The sequence below is a fragment of the Macaca fascicularis genome, chromosome 11 (genome assembly GCF_037993035.2).
Source record: "Macaca fascicularis isolate 582-1 chromosome 11, T2T-MFA8v1.1".
In the NCBI taxonomy this organism is placed as follows: Eukaryota; Metazoa; Chordata; class Mammalia; order Primates; family Cercopithecidae; genus Macaca; species Macaca fascicularis.
In genome coordinates this window covers 76,005,614-76,031,285 of record NC_088385.1, presented here as the reverse complement: position 1 = coordinate 76,031,285, position 25,672 = coordinate 76,005,614, and the positions used below count along the sequence as shown (strand labels likewise).

Here is a 25,672-nt window from a genome sequence, read left to right as displayed (position 1 = left end):
TATCATGTCTTGACTAACTAGAAGCTTGCTGATAACTTATAAAGTCTAAAAAAAAAATAGGTAACTTACAGAACCTGTACCTTTCTATAATGGAAATGAGTAACATAGATAAGCATTTCAACTAATAACTCAGTCACAATCCACCTTAAGCAACTGATGGATATTGAGAATTTTTTTCATTAAGATGGGATCAGATGTATTTAACTCAGGGGAAAAAAGTGCTACATCTTTAAAATTTAGTGTTTAGATTTTCATAACACAATATTCAATTTTTACATTCAAAAACAATATCGATTTCAATAAGCTTAGTTTTAAAAGTGTAAGATATGTTTTGCCTCATATTAAAAGAATGTTTTGAGTTTACATTAAATTTTGTAATACATGGAAAACTATATAAAAATCAAAGTTTTGATATTCAATCTGCATATTCAAAATGCAAAGTATCAAAACCAGCTTTTTAACTTAAAAAGTCCTTAAAATTGTAAATAGTGTTAAGAGCTTATTTGTGTTCCATAAAAACAGCATGCTTATTTTCTAGGCATTTAAGGACCTCATTTGCATATCTGTTATGGTTAAAGAAATTGCTATGCTGTCACAGAATTACATACACTTGATAAAGCCTTTAACTGTGCCCATAACAATTTAAATACTAACAATTACCATTACTGAATTTTCAGTAAGTTTCCCATGATTACTGAAAATAATCACATAAAGAGTATTTACCTATGAGGGGTTTGTTTAGCCTTAATTTGAATATGCCAACCAACATATAAAGAAAAAAATATTTTAATTTACAGAATAACCTTTGTGTCACATGCATAAGCCTTATAGTGCCCTCCCCCCAGCTCTTCACATGAATAAATGCTGTTAACAAATATAAAAAATAAAATTACATGTGAAAATGAAGCATAAACAGACAACTCTTCCCACTTTATGAAAAATGTACACAAGAAATAGTTTTAAAATACAGAAAAAAAGACAATGATTATGATTTATGAATGAAACATCAAAGAAAATTATTTCCAGTTATTCTAAACTTGGGTATATGGCTTGACACGATTTAAAATTTTTTAGATATGGTTGCACCCTGAACCCATTTTAATTGAATAACTTTTACATCTTCTTTGCAAATTAAAGGATACTGTTTCTTTTAAAAACAAAAACCAGATGTCAGGATAGTGTCTCTTCTAAAAAAAAAAAAAAAATTTCTTTTTTTTTTTTTTTAAAAGGAAAAGTCTCTTTGAATGTTGAGAAAACATCCTCCTGTATCATAAACTATTATTGTGTCAGATTTTCTCATAAATTTTTAGGGACAAATAAAACTAGTTCAGGAATAGTAACTTCCCATTTATTTTTAAAAATCCAAACACATAATATATATGTGAAATAACTCTATTTTGTATTCAAAATTACACACAACCTAAGTATGTGATTACAAGAATCCCAATTTTTAGATTTTAGAAGTACACAATGAGTCCTCTTGATTATTTCCTTGCTTTGTTAAGACCATTAACTATTTGAAACCTAAAAGTAATAACTCAGCAATAAAATATTCAAAGATAAAAAGGTCAAAAATTTACCTGTCATTACTTACCCATAATTTGTTTCAGATGTTTCCAGAAGATTACATTCACAAGTAGTTGGACCATTTAAAATATAGGTATATACTGTACGAACAGTAGCCTTGGAGTTATAGTTACTGTTAAGAATACACACACATTTAACAGGAACAAGGAATACCCACCTTCTAACGATGACGATACTCGCGCTCTCGGTCACGCTCTCGGTCACGGTCTCGGTCACGATCCCGGTGCCTCTCTCGTTCTCTGCTTCTCTCTCTATAATAATCGTCATGACGGTCTCTACTACGGGATTTATGACGCCGACTCTTTTCTCGTGATCTACTATGGTCCCTCTCTCTTGATCGTTCACGTCTTCTAAAAGAAATTACTGGATTAATGCTCTCCATAATTAGATAGCTTAAAAATATTCAATTTTTTGATGTCTAAAAAAATCTAAGGGAGCAAAAAATTCTTCGTAAATCTGGTTTAAACTTACTATCCTGAGCTGCCAATAATGATTTACCAACTCACCAGTAAGCATGAACCAGAAATTTCATTATTAAAAACACTACCAAAAAATCAGCAACCGAACACATCACAGAAATGCATCACATCATCTATTTAAGCTAGTAGCCTAAAACAGATGTGTAGTATTTACTGAATGAACAAATAGAAAGGTACAGGGAAAATTTCAAAGCACTCGTGTTTTAAGCTAAACAACATCTACAATACGACTTTTTTAGATACAAGAGTCATGAAGTCATAACATACAATGGGGCTTAAATATATGAAAATGACAACCTATTAACATACGGTTCATGAGGAGCAGCGTCCAACACAAAGAAACTTTCTAATACGCATGTTATATTTAGGGAAGGAGAAGAGGCACAGGAGAGGGCTAACAATTGCGACCAGTAAAAAGAATTGATACAGTATTCACACTGTATTTAATATGTAGAAATGTTTCATGAACTGCCATTTTTTAAAAACAAATAATTTAACCAATGCTTACTGCCTAAAAGACTTCTACAAATTCTGCTAAATTTACAGTAATAATAACTGTCTATTAAATAATATTTATGTCTTATATTTCTACACCAGACAGCTAAGCTCCTTGATCAAGGCCTAAGTTATTACTTTTTTTTTCAAGATAGGGTCTCTCTCTGTCACCCAGGCTGGAGTGCAGGGACACGATTACAGCTCATTTCATCCTCAACCTCTGAGACTCAAGCAACCCTCCCACCACAGCCTCCCAAGTATCTGGGACTACAGGCATGCACCACCAGGCCCAGGTATTTAAAAAAATTTTTTGTAGAGATGAAGTCTCCCTATGTTGTCAAGGCTGGTCTCAAACTCCTTGGGCTCACATGATCCTCCTGCCTTGGTCTCCCAAAGTGTTGGGATTTAAAAATTATTACTTTGGACTTTAAAACTTAAAAAAATGATACAAGATACCTATATCTATGACATATTTGTTCAGACACAAAGATTCTTACACTGGGTCAAAAAGGTAATAATTACAAAATTGGGGACCATGTCAAAGGCAGGCTCCTTTCTCTTAACTTAAAGAAGACTACTACCAGATACAGTACACTAAAGACACATCTAAGAATACCAAGTGAAGCTTAAAGGTCTGCCTTTCAAAAATACATAAAATTTAAAAGTTAGCAGCAATGCTTTTAAAAAAAAAAAAAGGGAACTACCTATAAGATCAGTAATTTATTCAGTCACTCCCTCATTCAAGACATTTTTATTTAGCACTCATTCTATACCAGACACTCTGTAGGCATTAGGAATATTATAACCAGCATGGCTGAGCACAGTGGCTTATGCCTATAATTCCAGCACTTTGGGAGGCCAAGCTGGGAGGATCACTTGAGCCCAGGAGTTCAGGACCAGCCTGGGTAACTTAACAAGACCGCATCTCTTAAAAGAAAAGAAATACAGTGAACAGGATAGATAAAGCCCCTGCTTTATCTCATTAGAGCACATGTTTATTCAACATGTGTTTATTCAACATGTGCTCTAATGAGGAAAAAATATGCCTCGATAATGAGCATTGGTTACGGTAAGTACTATGGAAGAAATAAAAAGAACAATATAACAGACTAACTTGGGAGAAGCCCCCTCCTAAGAAGTTAGAATGAGACGTGAAGAATAAGGTGCCAGCTATGTGAAGAGACAGGGAAAACTGCTCCCAGGAGAAGGAATATAAAGTGAAGTGGTCAAACATTTGATGTATCTAGAGAAAAAGGAGAAATATGGCTGGAGAACAGTAAGGAAGAGGTACAAATGAAGCTAAAAAGATAGGAAGGGGCTTTATCACACAGTCCCTCAATCTTTAGTCTTGCTTTAAGACTGAGTAGAAGTCTTTGAAGGGTTTTAAGCAAGCAACTAACATTTAGAGTTAAAAAAGAAAAAACACTCCAGATGCTAAATAATAAGTAAAAGCAAAGTCCTCTTTTTAAAGTCTCAAACACAGTATTCTTTCCATTTGTAAACTAACAGTTTTTTTAAATGGAAATGAGACAGGAAAGTTTTACCTTGATCCAGAACCGTAAGACTTGGACTCAATTCCATGAAGGCAATCTTGCAAAGAACTAATGAGAACTTTGCAACGATCATCAGCGGACACTTTGGATTGTTTAATTAAAGAAATTGCAGTTACCAATGTCTCAATAGCACTCCCATAATCACCTGTGAGGGAAAGGAAAGAGTTTCAAGTCAAACAAATTTTGTTTTCAAAATACCATCAAACCACTTGAGATAAGAGTGATAAGGCATTTTACAAAAGTACTGTGCTATAAAATAACTATGCAAGGCAATGTCTTCTTTTACCGTTTCACCATTTGCAAAAGACTTTCATGGTGATGATACTAACTCAACTTATTATTACAGGTGTGTAAAGCACATTATCATTTTGCAAATATAAGAATAAATAAGCTGTCATAAGGCCCCGGAACCTTTAAATGTCAAGGGTAAGACTTACATCTATACCAAATAAGTTAAAATTTGGATTTTCCCCACTACACTGTGACACAGAGCTTTTATCAATGCTTTTTAAATAAATCACAGGTAATGATTTCGGAATACAAAAAGAACATGTAAATGACCTATCTTCTAGATTGTACTTACATTTTTAGGTCATTCCTAATAACATAAATAAGAAATATTAATACAAGAAATATACAAACCAGCACTGGCATCAGATACAGCTCTCGAAATAGCACTGCTTGAGATTGCCCTATTTCTATTCATGATTTCTTCAAATTCAGCTTCACTCAATGGCGTTCTTGCAGTATCCATTTCCCTGTAAAATAAAAACACAAACCTTAACTCATACTCAACAGATTTCCTAAGTTAGTCACAATAGTGTATAGCAATTCACACTAGCTGCTTCTGACATGTGCTTTAGCAATAGTAGTTACTTTTCCATATTGAAGCATGCTACTTTTGCTACAAAGAGAATGTCTAAAAATTCTCCTATACCAGTATCTTTCAGCTAAAACAGGGTAGCAGCTTAAACACCTCATCTTCTTGGAAGGCAGAAATAACATATTTATATAGCTACAATCTAATTATTTACAGTCATTGTTCCTATCTTTTATCATCAAGTACTTGCACAGATACACACTAACCTACCTTCCAGGGGGGCCATAGTCACCCCTATCATATGGTGGAGGTCGACCATATGGGTCTGTTGGTGGTGGACCTCGGCTATCTGATGTAGGCATGCCGCTGTTAGTTGGTGGAGGAAAGAAAGCTGGGTTCACATGCGGAGCTGGTGGTGGGGCACCTGGAGGTGGTCCAGGAAGATGCGGAGGAGGAGCTAGTGTAAGGGGTGGCCCAAGTGGACCGGGTGGACGAGGTGGAAAGGGGCCTGGAGGTGGAGGTGGTCCCTGTTGTGGAGGTGGTGGGCCAGGAGGGGGGCCGTAGCCTGGAACTGGAGGTGGAGGACCAGGAGGAAGTGGACCCAATGGAGGCTGCCCAAAAGGTTGTCCAGGAAAAAGAACTGGTGGTGGAGGGCGATCTCCTCGATTAGGAGGCCCAGCTAGAGGAGGAGGCAGAACCTGACCAGGAGGTGGAGGACCTGGTGGACCAGGTGGGCCTGGAGGACCTAAGGGTGGACGTGGTGGAGTCTGTCCAGCTAAAAAACAAAGGAGAAAGAGAAAAAAAAACCACTTCACTAATAAGATATTTTCTTTCATATGCCAAGATTATACTTTAAAAGCATAAAGCATACACCAAGTCTTTGTCTTTAAATAAAACCCATATGGTAAATATTACACTACCAACTACAATGAAGTATATCCTTACAAACTTAACTAGCTCCATTTATGCTTAAGAAAACTTACTGAAACAAAAACTTTAATAAAAAAGATTACAATGCCTAGAGATATTTTCCATCTTTCAGTGTACACACACTTCTTACAGTGAAATCACCCACCTTATATTCTACTCTGATGCCAAGCTAGAAAGTGAAACAAGGAAAAATGATCTTGAAAGGATTTTTTAAGAGGTAAGAAAATAAGACGGATGTAAATATTCTATATATAAGTCAAGCAAGTTTGGAGAAAAATAAAGACCTTTTAGGCCAAAAATGGGTATTTCCTCTATGCTGTGCCCCATATGCCATGGAATCCTAGTTTCCAGGAACAAAGGCCGAGTTCCTTTAACAAGATGCTTGATCAAATTTCCTGGATTCCAAAAATAGCATAACAAGGAGAGTAAGTCACATTAATAATGCATTACTTGAAAAAGAGAGAAAAGGAAAAGAGGTATTAGGTAGACATGTTTTATACATGGTAATTTAAGAAAAGTTTTACCTGGAAAAGGTGGGGGTGGCCCTCCTGGTCCTGCTGGCCCAGGAAATCTGTCCCCACCAGGAACAGCCCCTGGAAAACGGCCCCGTCCTCTACCACCTTGTGGAAATGCTGCACGGGAACTGCCTCCTGGAGGACCAGCTTTACCTTCCCCAGACATTTGTCCTGATTGTGTAGCTGCAAATATCCAAATACTCATAAATAGCAACTATTAAAAATAGTATTCTGAAATGCAACCATTATTATTAAAAACAACTCTATTTCTAACATATTAACTTGCAAATGCCTTGTGCCTATGCAAACTACATAAGGAAGTATGGGTTAGGAAAAACATTCACATCTATATGGGTACTTTTAAAGACTCAAATTTTTCAGGTTTAAATATATTTTCCATAAGTAATCATGAGTTACTTTCAAAATACCAGCACTCTGCAGCAGCCAAGACCGAAATTCTTCAATAGATATCTTAATTTCAGTATTACATCATTTAAATTTTGTAACATACTTCTTCTTAAGTCTTAAGTGCTAAAACATTAAAAGAAAAGGAACCACTTGAATTTCTGTTAATTACATAATCATCCATCTTATCTCTTTATATGATAACATCCTTAAATGTGTAATGACAAATCTTTTCTATATTCAGTTTACCAAGTGGTGAAAGGTCTTGTTGCCAAGCAGAAAAATCAATGAACACTTTCTGGTTATCAGTGATCTCTCCCCCACCATAATACATATCCACATAGTTTTCCTTTAATCTAAGAATTAGAATGTAGTTTCCTTCTGTATCTAAGATGGAAATAACAGGACAAGAATGGCAGGGCTACAGAACTTGCACATTGTTGTGTAGTATTGGGTCTGTTATATCTGGAGAAAAATGGAACAAGAGTAGGTTTCTAGTACACAGGCCCACAGTCATAACCAGTGATTAAATCTAATTCAAAGCATGGACTTTGTGAAATGGAGTTTCTAGTGAGCAAGTATTAAGATGACTTCTCTAGTATAAAACGCCTAACAAATGCACTGGTTAAAATGTACATATTTTAATAAAAGCCTCTGAGGACTGCTTACTTTTCCTGGACTGCATTTCAAATTGACTCAGGAACTGTTTATTGCATGGAGTTACAACAGGATTCTGACCATGAAGTTCTCTTTTAGGCAACAGATCCATTAACTTTTTTGAAGACGCTTCAGATCCAACACCAACAAGGGCAAACCTAAAAGGTGTTTAAGGGGCGAGGATACAAAGTAAAAAGAGATGAATATTATTACTGTTATCCTTCTGTAAAAAGGTCTTAATCTGCTTTTATTTAAAAAAAAAACAGCTGGCCGGGCGCGGTGGCTCAAGCCTGTAATCCCAGCACTTCGGGAGGCTGAGGCGGGCGGATCACAAGGTCAGGAGATCGAGACCACAGTGAAACCCCGTCTCTACTAAAAATACAAAAAAAAAAAATTAGCCGGGCGCGGTGGCGGGCGCCTGTAGTCCTAGCTACTCAGGAGACTGAGGCAGGAGAATGGCGTGAACCCAGGAGGCGGAGCTTGCAGTGAGCCGAGATCGCGCCACTGCACTCCAGCCTGGGCAACAGCGTGAGACTCCGTCTCAAAAAAAAAAAAAACAGCTGGGCACAGTGGCTCATGCCTGTAATCCCGGCTGCTTAGAAGGCTGAGGCAGGAGGATTGCTTGAGCCCAGCAGTTTGAGGCTACAGCACATTATAATCACACTACTGCACTCCAGCCTGGGCAACAGAGTAAGATCCTGTCTCTAAAAATAAATAAGTAATTTTAAAAACTGAAAATATTTCTTAAAACTATATGAGTACACATTTTTGTTCATGTTCTATAACATACCATAGAATTCATTCAAAATATGTAATTTGGTGGTTTTTAGTATTTCACAGTGTTAAAACCACCACCACAATCAATTTTAAAACATGTTCATTACCCCAAAAAGAAACTCCATATCCATTAGCCAACGCTTCCATTTCTTCCCATCCCTGTACCCTATGGAACCACTAAACCTAATTTCTGTCTCTGGACTGGTCTATCCTGGACATTTCATCTAAATGGAATCATACAATAGGAGGTCCCTTATGACCAGCTTTCTTTAGCATGTTTTCAAGGTTCACCCATTGTTACAGCATGCATCACCACTTCATTTATTTTTATGGGTGAATAATTTTCCATCATAAATATACAACATTAAAAGAAATCTATCCATTAGTACACGGACATTTGGGTTGCTTCCAATTTTTGCTACAATAAAAAGATGTACAATACCATTAACCACTGGGGAAGTGCAAATCAAAACCACAGATACCATCACATTCCCACTAAGATGGCAAAAATAAAAAAGACAACAAGTATTAAAGATGTGGAGAGGCTGGGTGTGGTGGCTGGCCTGTAATCCCAGCACTTTGGGACGCCAAGGCAGGCGGATCATGATGTCGGGAGTTCAAGACCAGCCTGAGCAACATGGTGAAACCCCATCTCTACTAAAAATACAAAAACTAGCCGGCCGTGGTGGCACACGCCTGTAGTCCCAGCTACTCAGGAGGCTGAGACATGAGAATCGCTTGAACTTGGGAGGCAGAGGTTGCAGTGAGCCGAGATCCTGCCACTGCACTTCCAGCCTGGGCGATGGAGTGAGACTCTGTCAAAGAAAGACAAGAAAGACAAGAAAGACAAGAAAGACAAGAAAGACAGAAGGAAGGAAGGAAGGAAGGAAGGAAGGAAGGAAGGAAGGAAGGAAGGAAGGAAGGAAGGAAGGAAGGAAGGAAGGAAGGAAGGAAGGAAGGAGGGAAGGAGGGAAGGAGGGAGGGAGGGAGGGAGGGAGGGAGGGAGGGAGGGAAGGAAGGAAGGAAGGAAGGGAGGGAAAGAAAAGAAAGAAAAGAAAGAAAAGAAAGAAAAGAAAGAAAAGAAAGAAAAGAAGGAAAGAAGGAAAGAAGGAAAGAAGGAAAGAAGGAAAGAAGGAAAGGAAGGAAAGGAAGGAAAGGAAGGAAAGGAAGGAAAGGAAGGAAAGGAAGGAAAGGAAGGAAAGGAAGGAAAGGAAAGAAAGGAAAGAAAGGAAGAAAGGAAGAAAGAAAGAAAAAGAAAGAAAGAAATGGAGAAACTGAAACCTTTGCACATTGCTGATGAGCACGTATTAATAAAATGGCACAATGGCTCTGGCAAATAATCTGGTAATTCCTCAAAAGTTTAAACACAGAGTTACCATATAACCCAGTAATTCCATTCCTAGGTACACATCCAACAGAACCTAAAATAACACATTCACGCAAAATGGGTACACAAATATTCACAGGGGCATTTTCCTTAATAGCCAAAGGTGGAATTAACCTAGACGTCCATCAACTTATAGATTAAAAGACGAAAGTGCTATATCCATGTAGTGGAGTATTATTCAGCCATAAAAAGAAATACTGATGCATGCTTCAACATGGATGAACCTTAAAATCATTATGCTAAGGGAAAAAGCCAGTCACATAGGACTACATATTTTGTGATTCCATTTAGATGAAATGTCCAGAACAGGCATATCCAGAGCACATTAGCGGTTACCAGCAGATAGGAAATGGGAGTGACTGCTAATCGGGTACAAGGTTTCTTCTTGGGGTGATGAAATTTTCTGGAATGAGACAGTGGTAATGTTTGCCCAACTTCATAAATATAATAAATATCCTGAATTGTACATTTTAAAAGGGTGCATTTTATGACCTGTGAATTATACCTCAATAAGAAAAATAAATTTAAAATAATCAGAATGATTACCAATTTGTACAGTTACAGGATATTCTAAATTATTTGAGGGAGGGAGGGTCTTAGTAGCTTAAGAAGCTTAAGCTCTTTTCCCCCTAATGTTCAATATGATCTTGTAAACTATACCTCTTATTCCAGTCAACAAGTTCTGCTGTTTGCACCAGGATTATCTTGGGTCACAGCATTTAGAAACAACTAAATTAATTTAACAAATATTTATTAAGCACTTCTTATAAGCAACGTACCATTCTAGAGCTGGAGATGTAATAGCGAACAAAAAATCTCTGCTCTCATTAAGCTTAAAGTCTTGGAAGAGACAACAAACAAGTAAAATATATCAGAGTGGAAATAAAGGAAACAGGATAGGAAGGTGCTACTTTGCACAAGGTGGTCATGGAAGAAAACTCTTGAATATTTTGAGTTCTGAATGAAGTGAAAGAATAAGCCATGTAGATATTTGAGGGGGAAAAGTAAACCAAGAAGAGAAAACAGCTAAAGGTTCTAGGTAGGAATTGGTCTGGCAAACAGCAAAGAGACTAATGTGGCTGCAAGACAGTGGTAGGATAGGGTTAGAAAGGTGGTGGGAAAACAGATCACAAAGTACTTTGTAGACAATGGTAAAGACTGAGACAGACAGGAAGCCATGAGAAGATTCTGAGCAGAAAGAATGTCATCTTTTTTTTAGAACTTCTATAATGTGGAGAATAGACTGTAGGGGGCAGTCTATACTTCCAGTTAGAAAGCTACTGCCAAGTTTAAGTGAGAGATGATAGTGGCTTTGACCAAGTGGTGTAAGTGAAGTTAGTGGGAAGTGTTCAGACTCCACATACATTTTGAAAATATTCTCAGTTTAGTATAACGTGGTATAACCTTCTAAGATAACTAAGCAATATACGAAATAAGCATATTCTTTATCATTTTGCATCTAACAATTTATCCTTAAAAGAAAATCCAAAATCTGTACCAAGACTTATATAAAATGATGTCTGCTGCAACATTATTTACAATAGGCAAAGGTGGAAACAACCATGATAACCAAAAATAAGAGGTAAATTATGGTAGCATACCAGCTATGATGCGAAAGAATTAGACATTAGAGATGTGTATTTATTTTTATTCCTTATATCAAACATATAAACACATTAATTATAATTCCATTAATTAATTAATTATTTTTTAGGAAAAAGCCCAAAAGAATCTTCACTAAAATGTTAAAAGTAAACATCAATGGATGGTAGGATAGTGGCATTTTATTTTCTTACTTTTGGATATCTATATTTTATAATGTTCTCATTCTGATCCTATCTCACTTGTATAGTTTACTAGTGAAATACAGCAAAACATTCATTTAACACACGGTATTCAGCTGCCCATCTTCTCCCATCTCTTAATCACAGGGAGAGTAATGGTTCCTAAACTGTGATTTCAACAATCATTTCAACCACAGATGGAGAAAACTTGGGAAAATTAGAAAATAGATCTGTCCACATCTCCATTCTATTGGTTTTAGTGTGCTAGGTAATAGGGTACATAAAGTGAACAGTATCAATCTCTGCTCAAGAACCTCCTTCCAATGTAAACAATCATGTGTTGTATGCACGCGTAATTAACATTAACTTACAGGAAAGTTAACTTGTTAAAAACTGTATCACTAGCTACTAAATCAAAAAGAAAGAAAAAAATCTTACCCCTTTGACTGGCCGTTTGCCCGATTTTCAAAAAATTTTATCTCCAAAATATCATTTACTCCCAAAGAATGAACTGCTTCAGTTAAGTCTTCATCTGTTGTCCACTGCAAGATATTATTCCCCTTATTAACCATTAAAATATAACCAAGATTTTTATTATCCCAGTTTAGTTTTTAAGGGGAAATTTGGGACATACAAAATAAATGCTGAGTGCAAATCTAAGTCTAGTTACGGCCAGTCAGGCTCCAATTTTTAAACAGCACAAAAAACATCCGGGAACCTAACTTCATTCCCTGATACATATTTCAGAAACTAGACAGTACCCTTGGGGTTACAATAGGATTTGACTCTCAAGAGTTTCTGGTCCCTTACAGCTTTAAATTGCTATGATTTTAAATTGTGAATAAAACCAATTTCACTTCCTCCCATTAAAGGAAAATATTTTGAATTTCATCTTGTTTTTGAATTAAAACATAGACAAGAAAAAACTAACATGTATTTAATATTTACCATACACTTTATGTATTAACTATTTAACTCTTATAACAACCCTATAAACCCTATTATTATCCTCATTTTACACACAATACAATAGAAGTTAGAGTTTGCCCAAGGTGACAAAACTAATAATAGATGGTGGAGCTAAGATCCAAATACTTACTTAGCAACCATACTTACATAACTACACTGCTACTGTTTCCAATACTATAGAATACTCAGACTGGGTGGTGGGAGATGTGTTACAAATTAGTTTTAAAAGAAATGTGAATAGGCTGGACACCATAATGCCAGCACTTTAACAGGCTTGGTTAGGAGGATACCTTGAGGCCAGGAATTTGAGGCCAGCCTGAAGCAATATAGCAAGTTTTTGTTGTTTTTTTAATTAGCCAGGTGTAGTGACACATGCCGGTGTTCCTAGCTACTTAAGAGGCTGACACAGGAGGATCACTTGAGTCCAAGAATTTGAGGCTTCAGTGAGCTATGATTACACCACTGTCCTCCAGCCTGGGTGATAGTTTTGCAAATTCTGTCTCCCCCACCAAAAAAAGAAATGTAAATAAAAAGGTTAAAAATACAGTGTTATTAAGGAAATGCAACGGTGCCAAATTTTACTGATTTCTGGATATACAAGTTTTAAACTTTCAAGTATACATAATAACTAAGTAGAGATACAAAAATTCTATAGAACTATTTTAATGATATTTAAAATGTAATGTTAATAAAAATATAAATATACATATGTGCATTTAATGAAGCTCTAAATCAATAATCTTAGTCTCATGACAACCCAAATTAAAATATAATACATATAGCAGTGCTTCTATAAATCAGATTTCAAATTTAAGAGCAGAAATAAAACTCAAATTTGTAATACAAATTAAATGGACACTATTTTTAAACCAGGAGTGACACTATGTCTCTTGCCTTTTACACTTGAATCCTGGTTTGAGACCCCATGTGAGCATTATTTTTAGTGAAATTAGGCTATCTGAAGCAAGGTAAAGTGGTAGCATAAAAAAGGTAACTGAAGACAAAACTAATTTAACTATATTTAACTAGTATCTCCACCAAGAAAAGCTGAACGACCACAAAACTCAAAACTAGAAGAATTGGAATTAATGATGTTGCAAAGATATCTGTATTTCCCTCCTCACTGGACAAGCAAACACGTATAGAAAAACAAACACAGTAACTTCAAACTTATAAAAATCTGGAGAAAAACATTAATTACTAGAACAGTTCAAAATCAATTACCAATAATTTAATTCATATATTAACTTCACTCACCCATGTTAGATTTCCAATATATAATGCAATCCTCTTTCCAGTATACGTATAGACAACATTTGGTGCCGCTCCTTTACCGACATCATCACCAACTGTTGGTGGGAGAGTATCCATGTAATCCCGGTCTTCTGGGGCATCTCCATTATTTGCAGATGGAGATATGACATCGTCATACAAATCTATCTGATCATGCCCACCATATTCAGCTTCCTGAGATACAGAAATAATGTTCTAGATTATACAAAAGTCAAAATACTACTAAAACAGATTTGAACACAAATTCAATTTTTTGTTTTAAAAATCTGATAGAAAAAGGTCAAGGATTTCAGTACCAATTTTTTTCCATTTTATGCAATAGATGTATTCTTGAACAGGCCTAAAAAGTAAATTTCTTGCCGGGCATGGTGGCTCATACCTGTAATCCCAACACTTGGGAGGCCAAGGCAGGTGGATCACTTGAGGTCAGGAGTTCGAGACCAGCCTAGCCAACATGGTGAAGCCATGTCTCTAGTAAAAATACAAAAATTAGCCAGGCATGATGGCTCACGCCTGTAATCCCAGGTACTCAGGAGGCTGAGGCAGGAGAATCGCTTGAACCTGGGAGGCAGAGGTTGTAGTGAGCCAAGACGGTGCCACTGCGCTCCAGCCTGGGCGACAGAGAGAGACTTCATCTCAAAAATAAAAAAGTGAATCTCCTTTTTTATTTTTATTTTTTGTAGAGACCAGGTCTTGCTACAATGCCCAGGCTAGTCTCAAACTCTTGAGTTGAAACAATCCTCCTGCCTTGGCCTCCCAAAGTGCTGGGATTATAGGCTTGAGCCACGGCACCCAGCCTAAAGTTAATTTCCATATAATGAATCCTACTTTTCCACTGATACTTATAATATAAAAAATAAGTTCTTTTGGAAAAAGAAAGACATGGAGACAAACAACATGAAACTTTCCTTGGAAATACTCTTAAGTAATAACACATAAAAATGCAAATAGACAAGTTTTTTAAAAAACTGACATTAGAAAAATCACCCCCAAATCCAAAGCCATTATATCTTTAATATTTGATCACAGAAAAATAGTTATTATGTTTTATAGTATTCAGATCTTGTTTTCCAACCTTGAGGAATCTAATACTTTTTTAAAAAGCATAGTGAGCTGAGGCATCGGAAAGAATATGGGCACATAAATAATTCAAAACATCATAATGAACAAGGGAAAGAGAAATAACAAATGAAATACATGTAGAACTATCCAAATTAATTATCTTCCAAGTTGTATCATTCTCAGTGAACAAAGAGCTAATGCTTACCTGAATTCTTAGTTATCTAGTCAAGTAAATTAGCAAGAGAAAAGCAACAGACCACAAAACAAAGAGTAAAGCCCTGGCACTGTCACCAACCAATCAAAGCAATGCTACTGGGTGTCACATGCCTAAATGATAATTAGGGAAAAGGAAAACTAAAATGAAACAGACATAGGAGCAGGAAAAAAATAGAAAAGAGGGTTCAATTTGTGACTAAGTACATGAAAAACGAAATGTAGGTAAAAGCAGAATACTCAACACTATTTAATTGCCTTTGATAATCATTACTAGACCATAAGCTTGACTGAGCCTGTAGCACAGGAAAATTTCCATTTTTATCTTCTACTCTCCCTTTCCACAACTAAGTACCTGTATTGGTGTGAACCATTTTATTCTTATGACGTAGAACATTTGACATAAGGAAAAAGACAATTACAAGACAACTTAAAAGTTCAGATATAACTTACAGATTCTCCCATTAATACAATTTACTACAGAAATATACAAATGGCACATATGGAGGAGCTAATGGTTTTAGGTATCATGAGCCAAAATAGTCCCTAAATGGATAGAGAATGACCCAGAGAAAAGCATTTGTTATATGATGGTAAACAGAGCAACAAGATATTATTATGGGCCCGGGCTACTGTTTTGTTATTTAAAAGACAGCCAGAATAAGATCTTTTTAAAAGAAAAAGAAAAAAGCCTAGAAGGGGAAATATCATTTATATACATAAAGGGACCTCAAGTAATCATCAGGTAATCTATGTAATTAAAGACTTATCCAATTTACTAGTTACAGGATCTTTACATACCAATTTTACTTGTTATGAGGTAGAATATCTAAAAGACTTATTTAACAAGGGGTCTGGGATCTCAATGTTAACTCAGAGAACAAAGCTAAATTTAACGAAGGGCAGAAACTAAGACCACAAGTCACCGAATAATGCCATAATTTTATTGTTTGTACAGCAATCTAAAATCATCTTTAAGAAATGAGTTTTTGTTAAAGTAACATGCTCAAATTTCAATGACCACAGAAACTAGGAAAAAAGAGGGTAAGTTTTGTTATGAAGTTTCAGTGTAGCTGAAGCTTCAGGCGATGTGGCTGCAGCAGTAGTTCCATGTACTTAAGATACTAAAAAGTTTCCCACAAGGGGTGTTGGGCACTTTAATCTCTCTTGAAATCCGATTCTGTACATCAAGTAGAATTATTAATATTATTCAAAGGGAGTTGAGTTTCCATCCTCCTCAGCAGAAACTATAATCACAATATATGGTCTGAGGGAAAGTAAAAAAGAATGGAAGGGTTATTAACAGCAGTACTAAATGTATTTTTAAATTTACACTTTCACTTACATAAATAGGTGAACAGATTATTTTTCTTCTATTAGCTACAAACCTGTGAAAATGTTTACATAAGTAGACAAAAAATTTATAAGCATAATTGCAGCTACACTAACCTGGTACACCACAATCACTATTTTTGTCCATCCATGAATTCCTATGTTGACACAAACCAATTTTCCATATTGATATGATTCTACCAATATTTAGGATCAGCCATTTTGTCTGGCAGTTGTACTGCTTCCAAGTGGTTGTAGTATGATCCTAATTAAGACCATGGTCCCGGGGTCCATGTGGACTAGTTAGCTTCTCTGTTCCAAGGCCACAGCCTGTACACTTAGCCCCAATGGTATACATTTAAACTTTGTGAAAAAAATATAATGAATCTGAATACATTTGCTGCCATTACTAAAAATGAAACTCAAAGCACACTCTTATGTAGTATCAGTAATCTTCCTTTTAATCAGCTTCATATGACGTCAATCCTCCAGAGTAAAAAAATACAGAACACACTGAACTTTGTTCTTACTTCAGAAAGTGAGAAAACATGCATGATGTTTGCATGAGAAATTATGAAAAATGTACATCACAGGTCATATAGAAATAGCGCTCTGCAAGCTACTAAATAAACTAAAAAAAAGGTTTCCAGTTTTAAAGAAATATTTAACAGTATCATTTTTTATTACATGAAGGGTCTTTTCAATTATTACTTTTAATTTTAATGACATTCAAAAACAAGAAAATATCATCATCCCTCTAGTTATCTCTGATTCCAAATGCTGCCCAATCCTATCTGCTGTTCATAGTAGCTAGCTAGCTACATTACATAAAGATGGGAATAAACAACAGCTCTTAGGGTTTGTTTAAAAAAAAAAAAAAACTCACTAATCTTTTTCACTCCCTACCATTCTAAATCACTACAATCATTCTAAAGGCAAGGTATTTTCTCAACATTTTACGAAATAAGATTATGTTCTACATGACATACAAGTATCTGTTGCCAAGCCAGAGAAAATGGATGGTAAAATGACCAAAATCCTATTAGTTCCCTTAAAGTAAGGCTTCTCAACCTTTTCATTATCCCTGTCTACTTCCCTTCAACAAGTTACTTTTAGACATTTTTTTTCCCTAATTACCCGTCTTACAATTTTAATATCACAGATACATGATACATATTGTATACCACTATTGGGATGAACTTGCTAGCTGTCAAAATATTCATCATTCTCCCTGACAGGCCTGACATTTTTTTGATGGTTCTAAAATTACAGTAACATCATTCGAGGCTCGAGGCTAGGCATGGTGGTTCATGCCTGTTAATTCCACCACTTTGGGAGGCCAAGGCAAGAGGATCCCTTGAGTCCAGGAGTCTAAGACCAGCCTGGGCACCTTACGGAGATCCCATCTCTACCCGCCCCTCCCCAAATATACACACACACACACACAATTTCGTGCATTACATGATACTATCAGTAAATACACAGCAAAGGCCACTTGTTTCAAAGCCTATTTTAAATTATTTCCATTTAAAGAAATATATGAAGGGGGGAAAAGTTACATTTTGCATTTACAAAATATATCCTGTACCTAGGAAAAGAAACACTAGTATGCAAAATCCAATAGCAAATAACCTAATGCATATATTTTTAAAGAAAACATATCATTTTCTGGTTTTATCTAATTATGTTCTGAGTAGGCATTAAAATTGGCTAGTAATCCCTGTAAAAATCCCTTCCTTAACTAATGGTAAGGAAGCCAATTTGGTACTAAAAATATGCCACATAAACCACAGTGGACAATTCATAGGCAACTAAATTAACTGTACCCATAAATAACAAAACAGAGAAGAGTTCTAGCTTCCCTGAACATTCCTATCCATTTTTCTGAATCAATTCTAACTAGCTCATTCGCAACCTGACAGCTTTATTTCAGATGGTTTCCTAGTAAACATAAACAAATCATAAACGACGATTCTCTGATATTTGTCCAAGAAACTTACTTCATTAACTGGCTAAACAATTGGCTAGAATACATACATAATGACTGAATGTAAAGCAAAATGCTTCATGACATAAAAACTGACTTATCGGATGTCCAGGTCCGTAACTCCTAAGTGAATTTTTTGTTTCAACTACCACCTCTATACACCTACATTTTTAAAAAAGTAATTATTTCTGTGTATGACAAAGTCTTGCTCTGTTACTCAGGCTGGAGTACAATGGCCTGATCTCAGCTCACTGAAGACTCTGCCTCCCCGGTTCAAGCAATTCTCCTGCCTCAGCCTCTGAAGTAGCTGGAATTACAGGTGTGCACCACCACGTCCGGCTAAATTTTGTATTTTTAGTAGAGACAGGGGTTTTACCATGTTGGCCAGGCAGGTTTCAAACTCCTGACCTCAAGTGATCCACCTACTTCAGTCTCCCAAACTGCTGGAATTATAGGCATGAGCCACCACATCTGGCCTACACTTCCATTTTAAAGTTGGGTGGTCAGATTACTAAATTTGTGCTCAGCGACTAACTGCCTGACAGGCCAGAAACTAAATCCCACATTAAGAGTTTCTGACTCCCAAACAAGCAACAAAATACACTACTTCAATGAACGCAGTGTAAAGTTCACAGGATTTCTTTGATTTTCCTCTCCAGATCAACAAAACTCTACAGATTAAACATAAAGGAATGGCAACTACAATATAGGACCTGTCAGTGTGCTATAATTACAGTAGTCCCCTCTCATCTGAGGGGGATATGTTCCAAGACCCCCAGTGGATGCCTAAAGCCAAGGAAAGCAAGGAACCCCACATACTATGTTTCTCCTTATACATACCTATGATAAAGTTTAATTTATAAAGTAGGCACTGTAAAAAATAACTAATAAAAGAGAACAATTATAGTCATGCATGACGAGGTTTTTGGTCCAGGTGGTCAGATTAGAATGGAACTGAAAAATTACTATTGTTTAGTGATCTTAGCCCAATGCATTACTCACACGTTTGGGCTGGTAATGCTGGTGTAAACAAACCTACTATGCTCCCAGTCATATAAAAGAATAGCACATGCAATTATGTACAGTACATGATACCTGACAACAAGCGACTGTGTTACTGGTTTATATATAGTATACTTTTTTGTTTTTACTTTTTTTTTTTTTAAATAGAGATGGGGTTTCGACATGTTGGCCGGGCTGTTCTCGACCTCCTGGCCTCAAGTGATCTGCCACCTCAGCCTCCCAAAGCACTGGGATTACAGGTGTGAACCACCACAACAAGGCCAATTATACCATACTTTTTATCATTATGTTAGAGTGTACCCTTTCTACTGTAAAAAGTTAACTGTAAAACAGCCTCAGGCAGGTCCTTCAAGAGGTATTACAGAAGGCATTGTTTTCCTGGGAGGAGAGCCCATGCTTCTTACTGCCCCTGAAGACCTTTCCAGTGGGACAAGATGCAAAGGTGGAAGACAGTGATATTGATAATATTGACCCTGGGCAGGCCTAGGCTAATGTGTGTGTGTGTCTTCAGTTTTTAACAAAAGTTAAAAAATAAAAATAAAGGCCAGGTGTGGTCGTTCATGACTGTAATTCCAGCCTCCTTTGGGAGGCTGAGGCAAGAGGATCACTTGAGGCCAAGAGTTTGAGACCTGTGCAACACACTAAGACCTTGTCTCTTCTAAAATAAAATTAATTTTAAAAGTTTTTTTTAAAAAATGTAATAGAAAAAAGTTTAGGCCAGGTGTGGTGGCTCACGCCTGTAATCTCAGCAGTTTGGGAAGCCAAGGCGAGAGCATCACTTGAGGTCAGGAGTTTGAGACCAGCCTGGCCAACATGGTGAAACCTCATCTCTACTAAAAATACAGTAGTTAGGCAGGTATGGTGGTGAGTGCCTGTTATCCCAGCTACTCAGGAGGCTGAGGCAGGAGAAGTGCCTGAACCCAGGAGGCAGAGGTTGCAGTGAGCCAAGATTGCGCTACCGCACTTCAGCCTGGGTGACAGAGCGAGACTCCATCTCAAAACAAAACAAAAAAGAAAAAAGTTTATAGAATAAGGCTATAAAGAAAATATTTTATATAGTTATACAATGTGTTTGTGTTTTAAACTGTTATTATTGAAGAGTCCAAGAAGTATATAAAGTAAAAATTGGCCAGTCACAGTGGCTCACACCTGTAATCCCAACACTTTTGTAGTTCAAAGCAGGAAGACAGCTTGCACCCAGGAGTTGCAGACTAGCTGGGACCACATGGTGAGACCTCATCCCTATAAAAAAATTAAAATTAGCCAGGCATGGTGGCACACCCCTGCAGTCTCAGCTGCTCTGGAGGCTGAGACAGGAGGACTGCTTGAGCCTGGGAGATAAGGGCTGCAGCAAGCCACAATTGCACCACTGCACTCCAGCCTAGATGACAGTGAGAAAATACTCAATCAACCAATCAATCAATCAATCAAGTGAAAACACTACAGTAAGCTAAGGTTAATGTATCATTGAACAAAAAAGTTTAAATAAGTTTAGTGTAGCCTGAGTGTACTGTACAGTGTTTATGAAGTCTACAGCAGCGTACAGTAACGTCCCAGATCTTCACATTCACCCACCACTCACCTGCTGCCCCTCCCAGGGCAACTTCCAGTCATGCAGGTTCATGATGAGTGCCCTATACAAGTGTGCCACTTTTTATCTTTTATACCAAGATTTTCACTTACCTTTTCTATGTTTAGATATATTAGATACACAAATACCACTGTGTTACAACTGCCTACAGTGTTCAGTACAGTAATATGTTGTACAAGTTTGTAGCCTAGGAGCAACAGGCTACACCATATAGCCTACATATATGGTGTACCTTCTAGGTTTGAAATGCAAAAGCACTCTATGATCACATATGATGAAAGCACCTAAGATGGACTTCTCAGAACATATCGCCATCATGAAGCGACACGATTGTATAAGTTTACTGTAATAAAAGTTACCTAAATATAGTATCTCTCAAAGTACCTTACTGTATGTAATATTTTCAGCCCTCAGAACCACGAGTAACTGAAACCACAGAAAGTGGAACTGTGGATACGTGTGGACTACTGTATGTAGGTATCTCTCAGCTCCCCTCCAGTGTACTCTAAGGGTAGAGACTACCTAAACTTTGTATCCCTCGTTGCTGGCACATAACAGACACTTAAGAAATGTATTTTCAACATTTTTTTTTTGAGACAGGGTCTCGCTCTGTCATCTAGGCTGGAGTGCAGTGGCCTGATCTCAGCTCACTGCAACCTCTGCCTCCCAGGTTCAAGCGATTCTCCTGCTCAGCTTCCTGATTAGCTGGGATTACAGGCAGGCACCACCATGCCCGGCCAATTTTTGTATTTTTAATAGAGATGGGGCTTCACCATGTTGGTCAGGCTGGTCTGGAACTCCCGACCTCAAGTGATCTGCCCACCTCGGCCTCCCAAAGTGCTGGGATTACAGGCATGAGCCACCACACTCGTCCTAAACAATTCAACTTTTAAATTATTTAGTTTTGGCCAGAATTTTAAAATCTACATTTACTAAATATTGGGCTAGTAATTACTACACTTGAGTATAAATCCCAGTTTAAACTGAATTGACACACTATTGAGTGTGAGACAGAATCACTTTCTTCTCAACTTCAAGTAATATGGAGGTTTGCAAGACGTTCAAATTGCCCTTCCAACTGTTCTCAACTTGGTGACATCCAAAGACCTCTAAGAATTAAAGAGAACCCATAAGGATTAGTCAGTCCCTTGTGCCTCCTCCCCCTTCATTCTCCATTCTTAAGTTCACCTGGTGAAGAAAAGAACTCTATTAGAGCTTCACTAAATTATTATTCTCAATCTATCCCCAAACAAATTAGTTTCTGCTAAGACTGTTGAATGCCTCACTTTTTTCTACTTCAATAGATGCAAATCACGTTTTGAAACAATACTGTACCTTACCAAAATACAAACAAGCTTCATAAAAGTATGACATTTAAAATATGAGACTCAGCAGGATACAGACAAAAAAATAGTAGAAAATGGAAATAAAGACTATGCCGAATTTCAAAGTACACAAATCCAATTAGAACTGCAGTTTACACTGGAAAACAAAGTTTTTTTTTAATGTTTACAACAGTTTTGAAGCCAAAATAAGTCAAAACTGGCTAATACTTAGGAAAGTATTTTACTCAACAATAAAACAAGAGGTCAAGTCTACCATAGCAACTAGTAGAAATAAGGTCACCAGCTAGTAAAGATTAAATCAGTTGTAAATTATTTTGTGGTTGCCTCTAATGGTGGCAAAATTTTGGAAAAACATTTCAATGACAGTAACATTTTTAAAAGCAGGATAAGCTCTGAAAATAACCAACTATCCTTTTGTGACTTTTTTTTTTTTTGGTACAGGAACTACCACAGCAAGCAGTGGTACTGCAAAAAGATATACAAATCAATCAATCATTGATTGGCCAACGATATGCAAAGTAGCAAAAACAATGCCTCTATGTATCCTCGCCATCAATCTATTCAAACATATAAAGATCTTACTGGCAAAATTATACAACTGTGTTAGATATGTGGTACGTACCTTATACAAATCGTTGAAAAGTTACATTTAAAAGGAGTCCCTCATTGGGTCCACAAAACTAATCTCTTCTTACCTCCCGCCCAGTCAGCACTTGCTACTGCACAGGGATAACAATCCACCCAGCTATCCGGAAAAGGGAGATGTCCCTCGCAAATTAAGAATGCAAAAGCCCAAACATATTTCATTAAGAGGTACTGAAAAAAGTTTAACTTCTAAAATTGTGTCCCAATTCTTCTTTTATTGTGCATAGAAAGGTGAAGCAAAGTATTCTCTTGTAAGAAAAGCTAACAAGGGCAGCCTTGAACACTTAATCGTTGTTCCTTGCAGTTACGGCCCTCTTCTAAACGCACTGTTACATTCACTTGATAAATAAAAGGAAAAAAATTTCCTAGAGGTCTTATAAGCGTTAGAATCTGTGTTGCAGTCGAGGAATGTATCTGATTTGTAACTGACACAATTCAAGCATTATTATTTAAAACAAGCACAATTTTAAAAACACAAAAATTTAAAAACTTAACCTTTCATTACAATGTATTACATTTAAACAAATCCAGTCTTCAACGGAGTAGCAAACATTTAAAGCCAACTAGTAGTTTTCTGTTTTCTAATATTTAAACCAGAACAAAGTCATTCCTGAAAAATAAAACAGTAAAGAGCTCTTGAGTTTCCTTGTTTTTAAAAAGCCTGAGCAACTAGTCACGAATATGACAGTTAATGGAGGGGGAAAAAAACACATTAAGCCAGTATTATTTTATTAAGCTTCTCATAAGGACCTGGGAAATACAAAAAAATAAAGCTTTTAGGAACACGGCAGTTAGGCACAATTTGTTTTAAATGTGTTACTACATAAAATGCAGTAAAGATACGACCAGCAGGTTCAAACCTTAAACGTCACTACTCTAGCAACAAACGACATCTTTTGCAAGGATGCCCATTATCAGACATCACAGCTCCGCGTTACCTCTAAGCAACGTCGTTCAGGAAAACCTTGCATTCTCACTTTCGCTCAACCTTTCAAAAGGTAATGCAGGGCCGGGGGATTTAACACTTTGTTTTCGAAAACAGGGTCTTATCTACAACTCTATTTTTAAACCACATCATAGGATTTGGGGTGAACGTTCTTTCATTTTAATCACTATGAGACCTGTGGGTGAGCTAACATCTTTTTGTTCCATCCAAACATCGCGCTTCCAATCTTCCTTTAGGTCCCCGGCCACCCATCTTCACAGGTATTTTCATAACAAAGGCCAAAAACGACTGGGCTTCAAAGGCATTGCAAGCCCTGGATTAACAAGGCAGGACCAGCGCACCGACTTTTATCTGTGGCTCCAAAAGTCAAATGACTTGTTGCAAACAAGCCTGCACCTCAGCCGCCTTCAGAAAGTGTGAAGGGAGGAGGAAGGCGCCACGCCGAAACCTGTCGCAAACTCGAGGAGAGCCCCAGGGACTGGGCGCGCGGGATACAAAGGGCCGTGAATGCGGCCTTCCATGAGGCGATAGTGCGCGGGTAGGGAGACAAAATGGAGCAATGGGAGGAATCTGAGCCCGAGCAGCAGCGGCGGGGAAGGGGCGGCGGCGGCGGGCGCGCGCCCTGCCGGGGCTTCCTCCTCCGGCCGGCGACGGGGGAGGGGGCGCGGCGGCGGCCAGTTCTCTCCGCCGCTTACACGCGGCCCCACCGCCCGGGCCTAGCGCGGCGGGAAGCGCCAGCCGGGTGCCGCCAACAATAGGGAGCGAGGCAGCGCCGGCGAGGGAGGAGCCGGCGGCAGCTGCACAGCGGCCCGCATCCGCGCTCCGGGCCCCGCGACGGGTCGCCGCGCCCGCGGCCCGTGAAACGACGCGGTAGAACGAAGGGCGGGGGGGGGGGGGCCGCCACGCCGGGGGTCGCGGCGCGGCCCAGAGGCGGCAAGGGCGCATAGTCTGCAGTCGCTTCGGCTCGCGGCCGCAGCGGGCCCCGGGTCAGCGTCCCAGCCGCAGCGCCGCCCGCGTCGGCGACGGGGACCCGGGCTCTCACGTACCTGGTTGAACTCTTCGCCCACATCCGCGTAAATGTCTATGTGGTCCACGCCGTCCGCCATCTTCCCTCAGCCTCGGCCGCCACCGCCGCCGCCGCCGCCGCCTCCTCCTGCAGGTCCGCCCGCCGCGGCAGCAGCAGCGGATCTAGCGGCGGTGGGGGGCGCTTGCGTCACTTCCGAGGCCCGAGGGATGGAGGCGGGAGCGACAGGGGCCGGCCGGGGGCGGGGACTGTGCAACCCAGCCGCTCGGCTGGCTGAGGAAAGGCTGCTCCTCTAAGGGCAGAGGGCGTTTCTTTTGTGTCTGGGTGAGGCCCGGGAGTGGGGGGCAATTTCTTTGTCCTCCTCGCGCATCCAGTTTACCAGTGGGTCCCACCTGTTTCCACACATCGTCTTTTCACGTGGCCTCTGCCATACTCAAACGTTTTGTTAATATTTTCATTTATCCGTTTTTCTTACCTTTCACACATGCAGGACTGCTAAAGGTGGAAGTTATATGTTCATGGTTAAATACAAAGTGTAACCCCCGGGCATTCTGTGAGCGGCTTAAGGCCAAAAACAATGTGTTGTTTCTGCATCCTCAGAGACAAGCAGAGTTTTATTTGCATGTAAACGCTAGATACCCGTCAGTGGTTATATTTGCACGCTGTTTATGTTGCCATTTCCATCTCTAATCTTCATGGGCTTCTTTCCTCTCCCCTTCCTCTCGCATTCATTGCCCTTCATTTTTTCTTCCTTAGATCTACAGTAGGTTGTCTCTGGCATAGTTCAGATGCTTCTAAAATGAATGCAGTCATCTTACAGCACACCCAAGAGGGTGGAGGTCTCTTGAGGCC

The 25,672-nt window shown here is 38.3% G+C and overlaps 1 protein-coding gene across 4 annotated transcripts in view; it reads right to left on the bottom strand.

The window, feature by feature from the left end:
• CPSF6 (cleavage and polyadenylation specific factor 6) overlaps positions 1 to 24,989 on the bottom strand; it is a 30,665-nt gene extending 5,676 nt beyond the window's left edge. Inside the window, exons 1-10 of one of the 4 annotated variants that reach the window (XM_005571504.5) lie at positions 24,843 to 24,989; positions 13,616 to 13,825; positions 11,828 to 11,931; positions 7,454 to 7,599; positions 6,389 to 6,562; positions 6,149 to 6,259; positions 5,205 to 5,709; positions 4,757 to 4,872; positions 4,106 to 4,259; positions 1,745 to 1,937 (exon numbers count right to left, since the gene is read on the bottom strand). In XM_005571504.5, the coding sequence (XP_005571561.1) occupies positions 1,748 to 1,937; positions 4,106 to 4,259; positions 4,757 to 4,872; positions 5,205 to 5,709; positions 6,149 to 6,259; positions 6,389 to 6,562; positions 7,454 to 7,599; positions 11,828 to 11,931; positions 13,616 to 13,825; positions 24,843 to 24,902 (1,770 nt within the window). In that variant the 5' untranslated portion in view covers positions 24,903 to 24,989 and the 3' untranslated portion in view covers positions 1,745 to 1,747. The remainder of the gene's footprint in view (positions 1 to 1,744; positions 1,938 to 4,105; positions 4,260 to 4,756; positions 4,873 to 5,204; positions 5,710 to 6,148; positions 6,260 to 6,388; positions 6,563 to 7,453; positions 7,600 to 11,827; positions 11,932 to 13,615; positions 13,826 to 24,842) is intronic. The other 3 variants (XM_005571505.5, XM_005571506.5, XM_005571507.4) reach the window with 3 other exon arrangements.
• Positions 24,990 to 25,672: the final 683 nt, after the last annotated feature.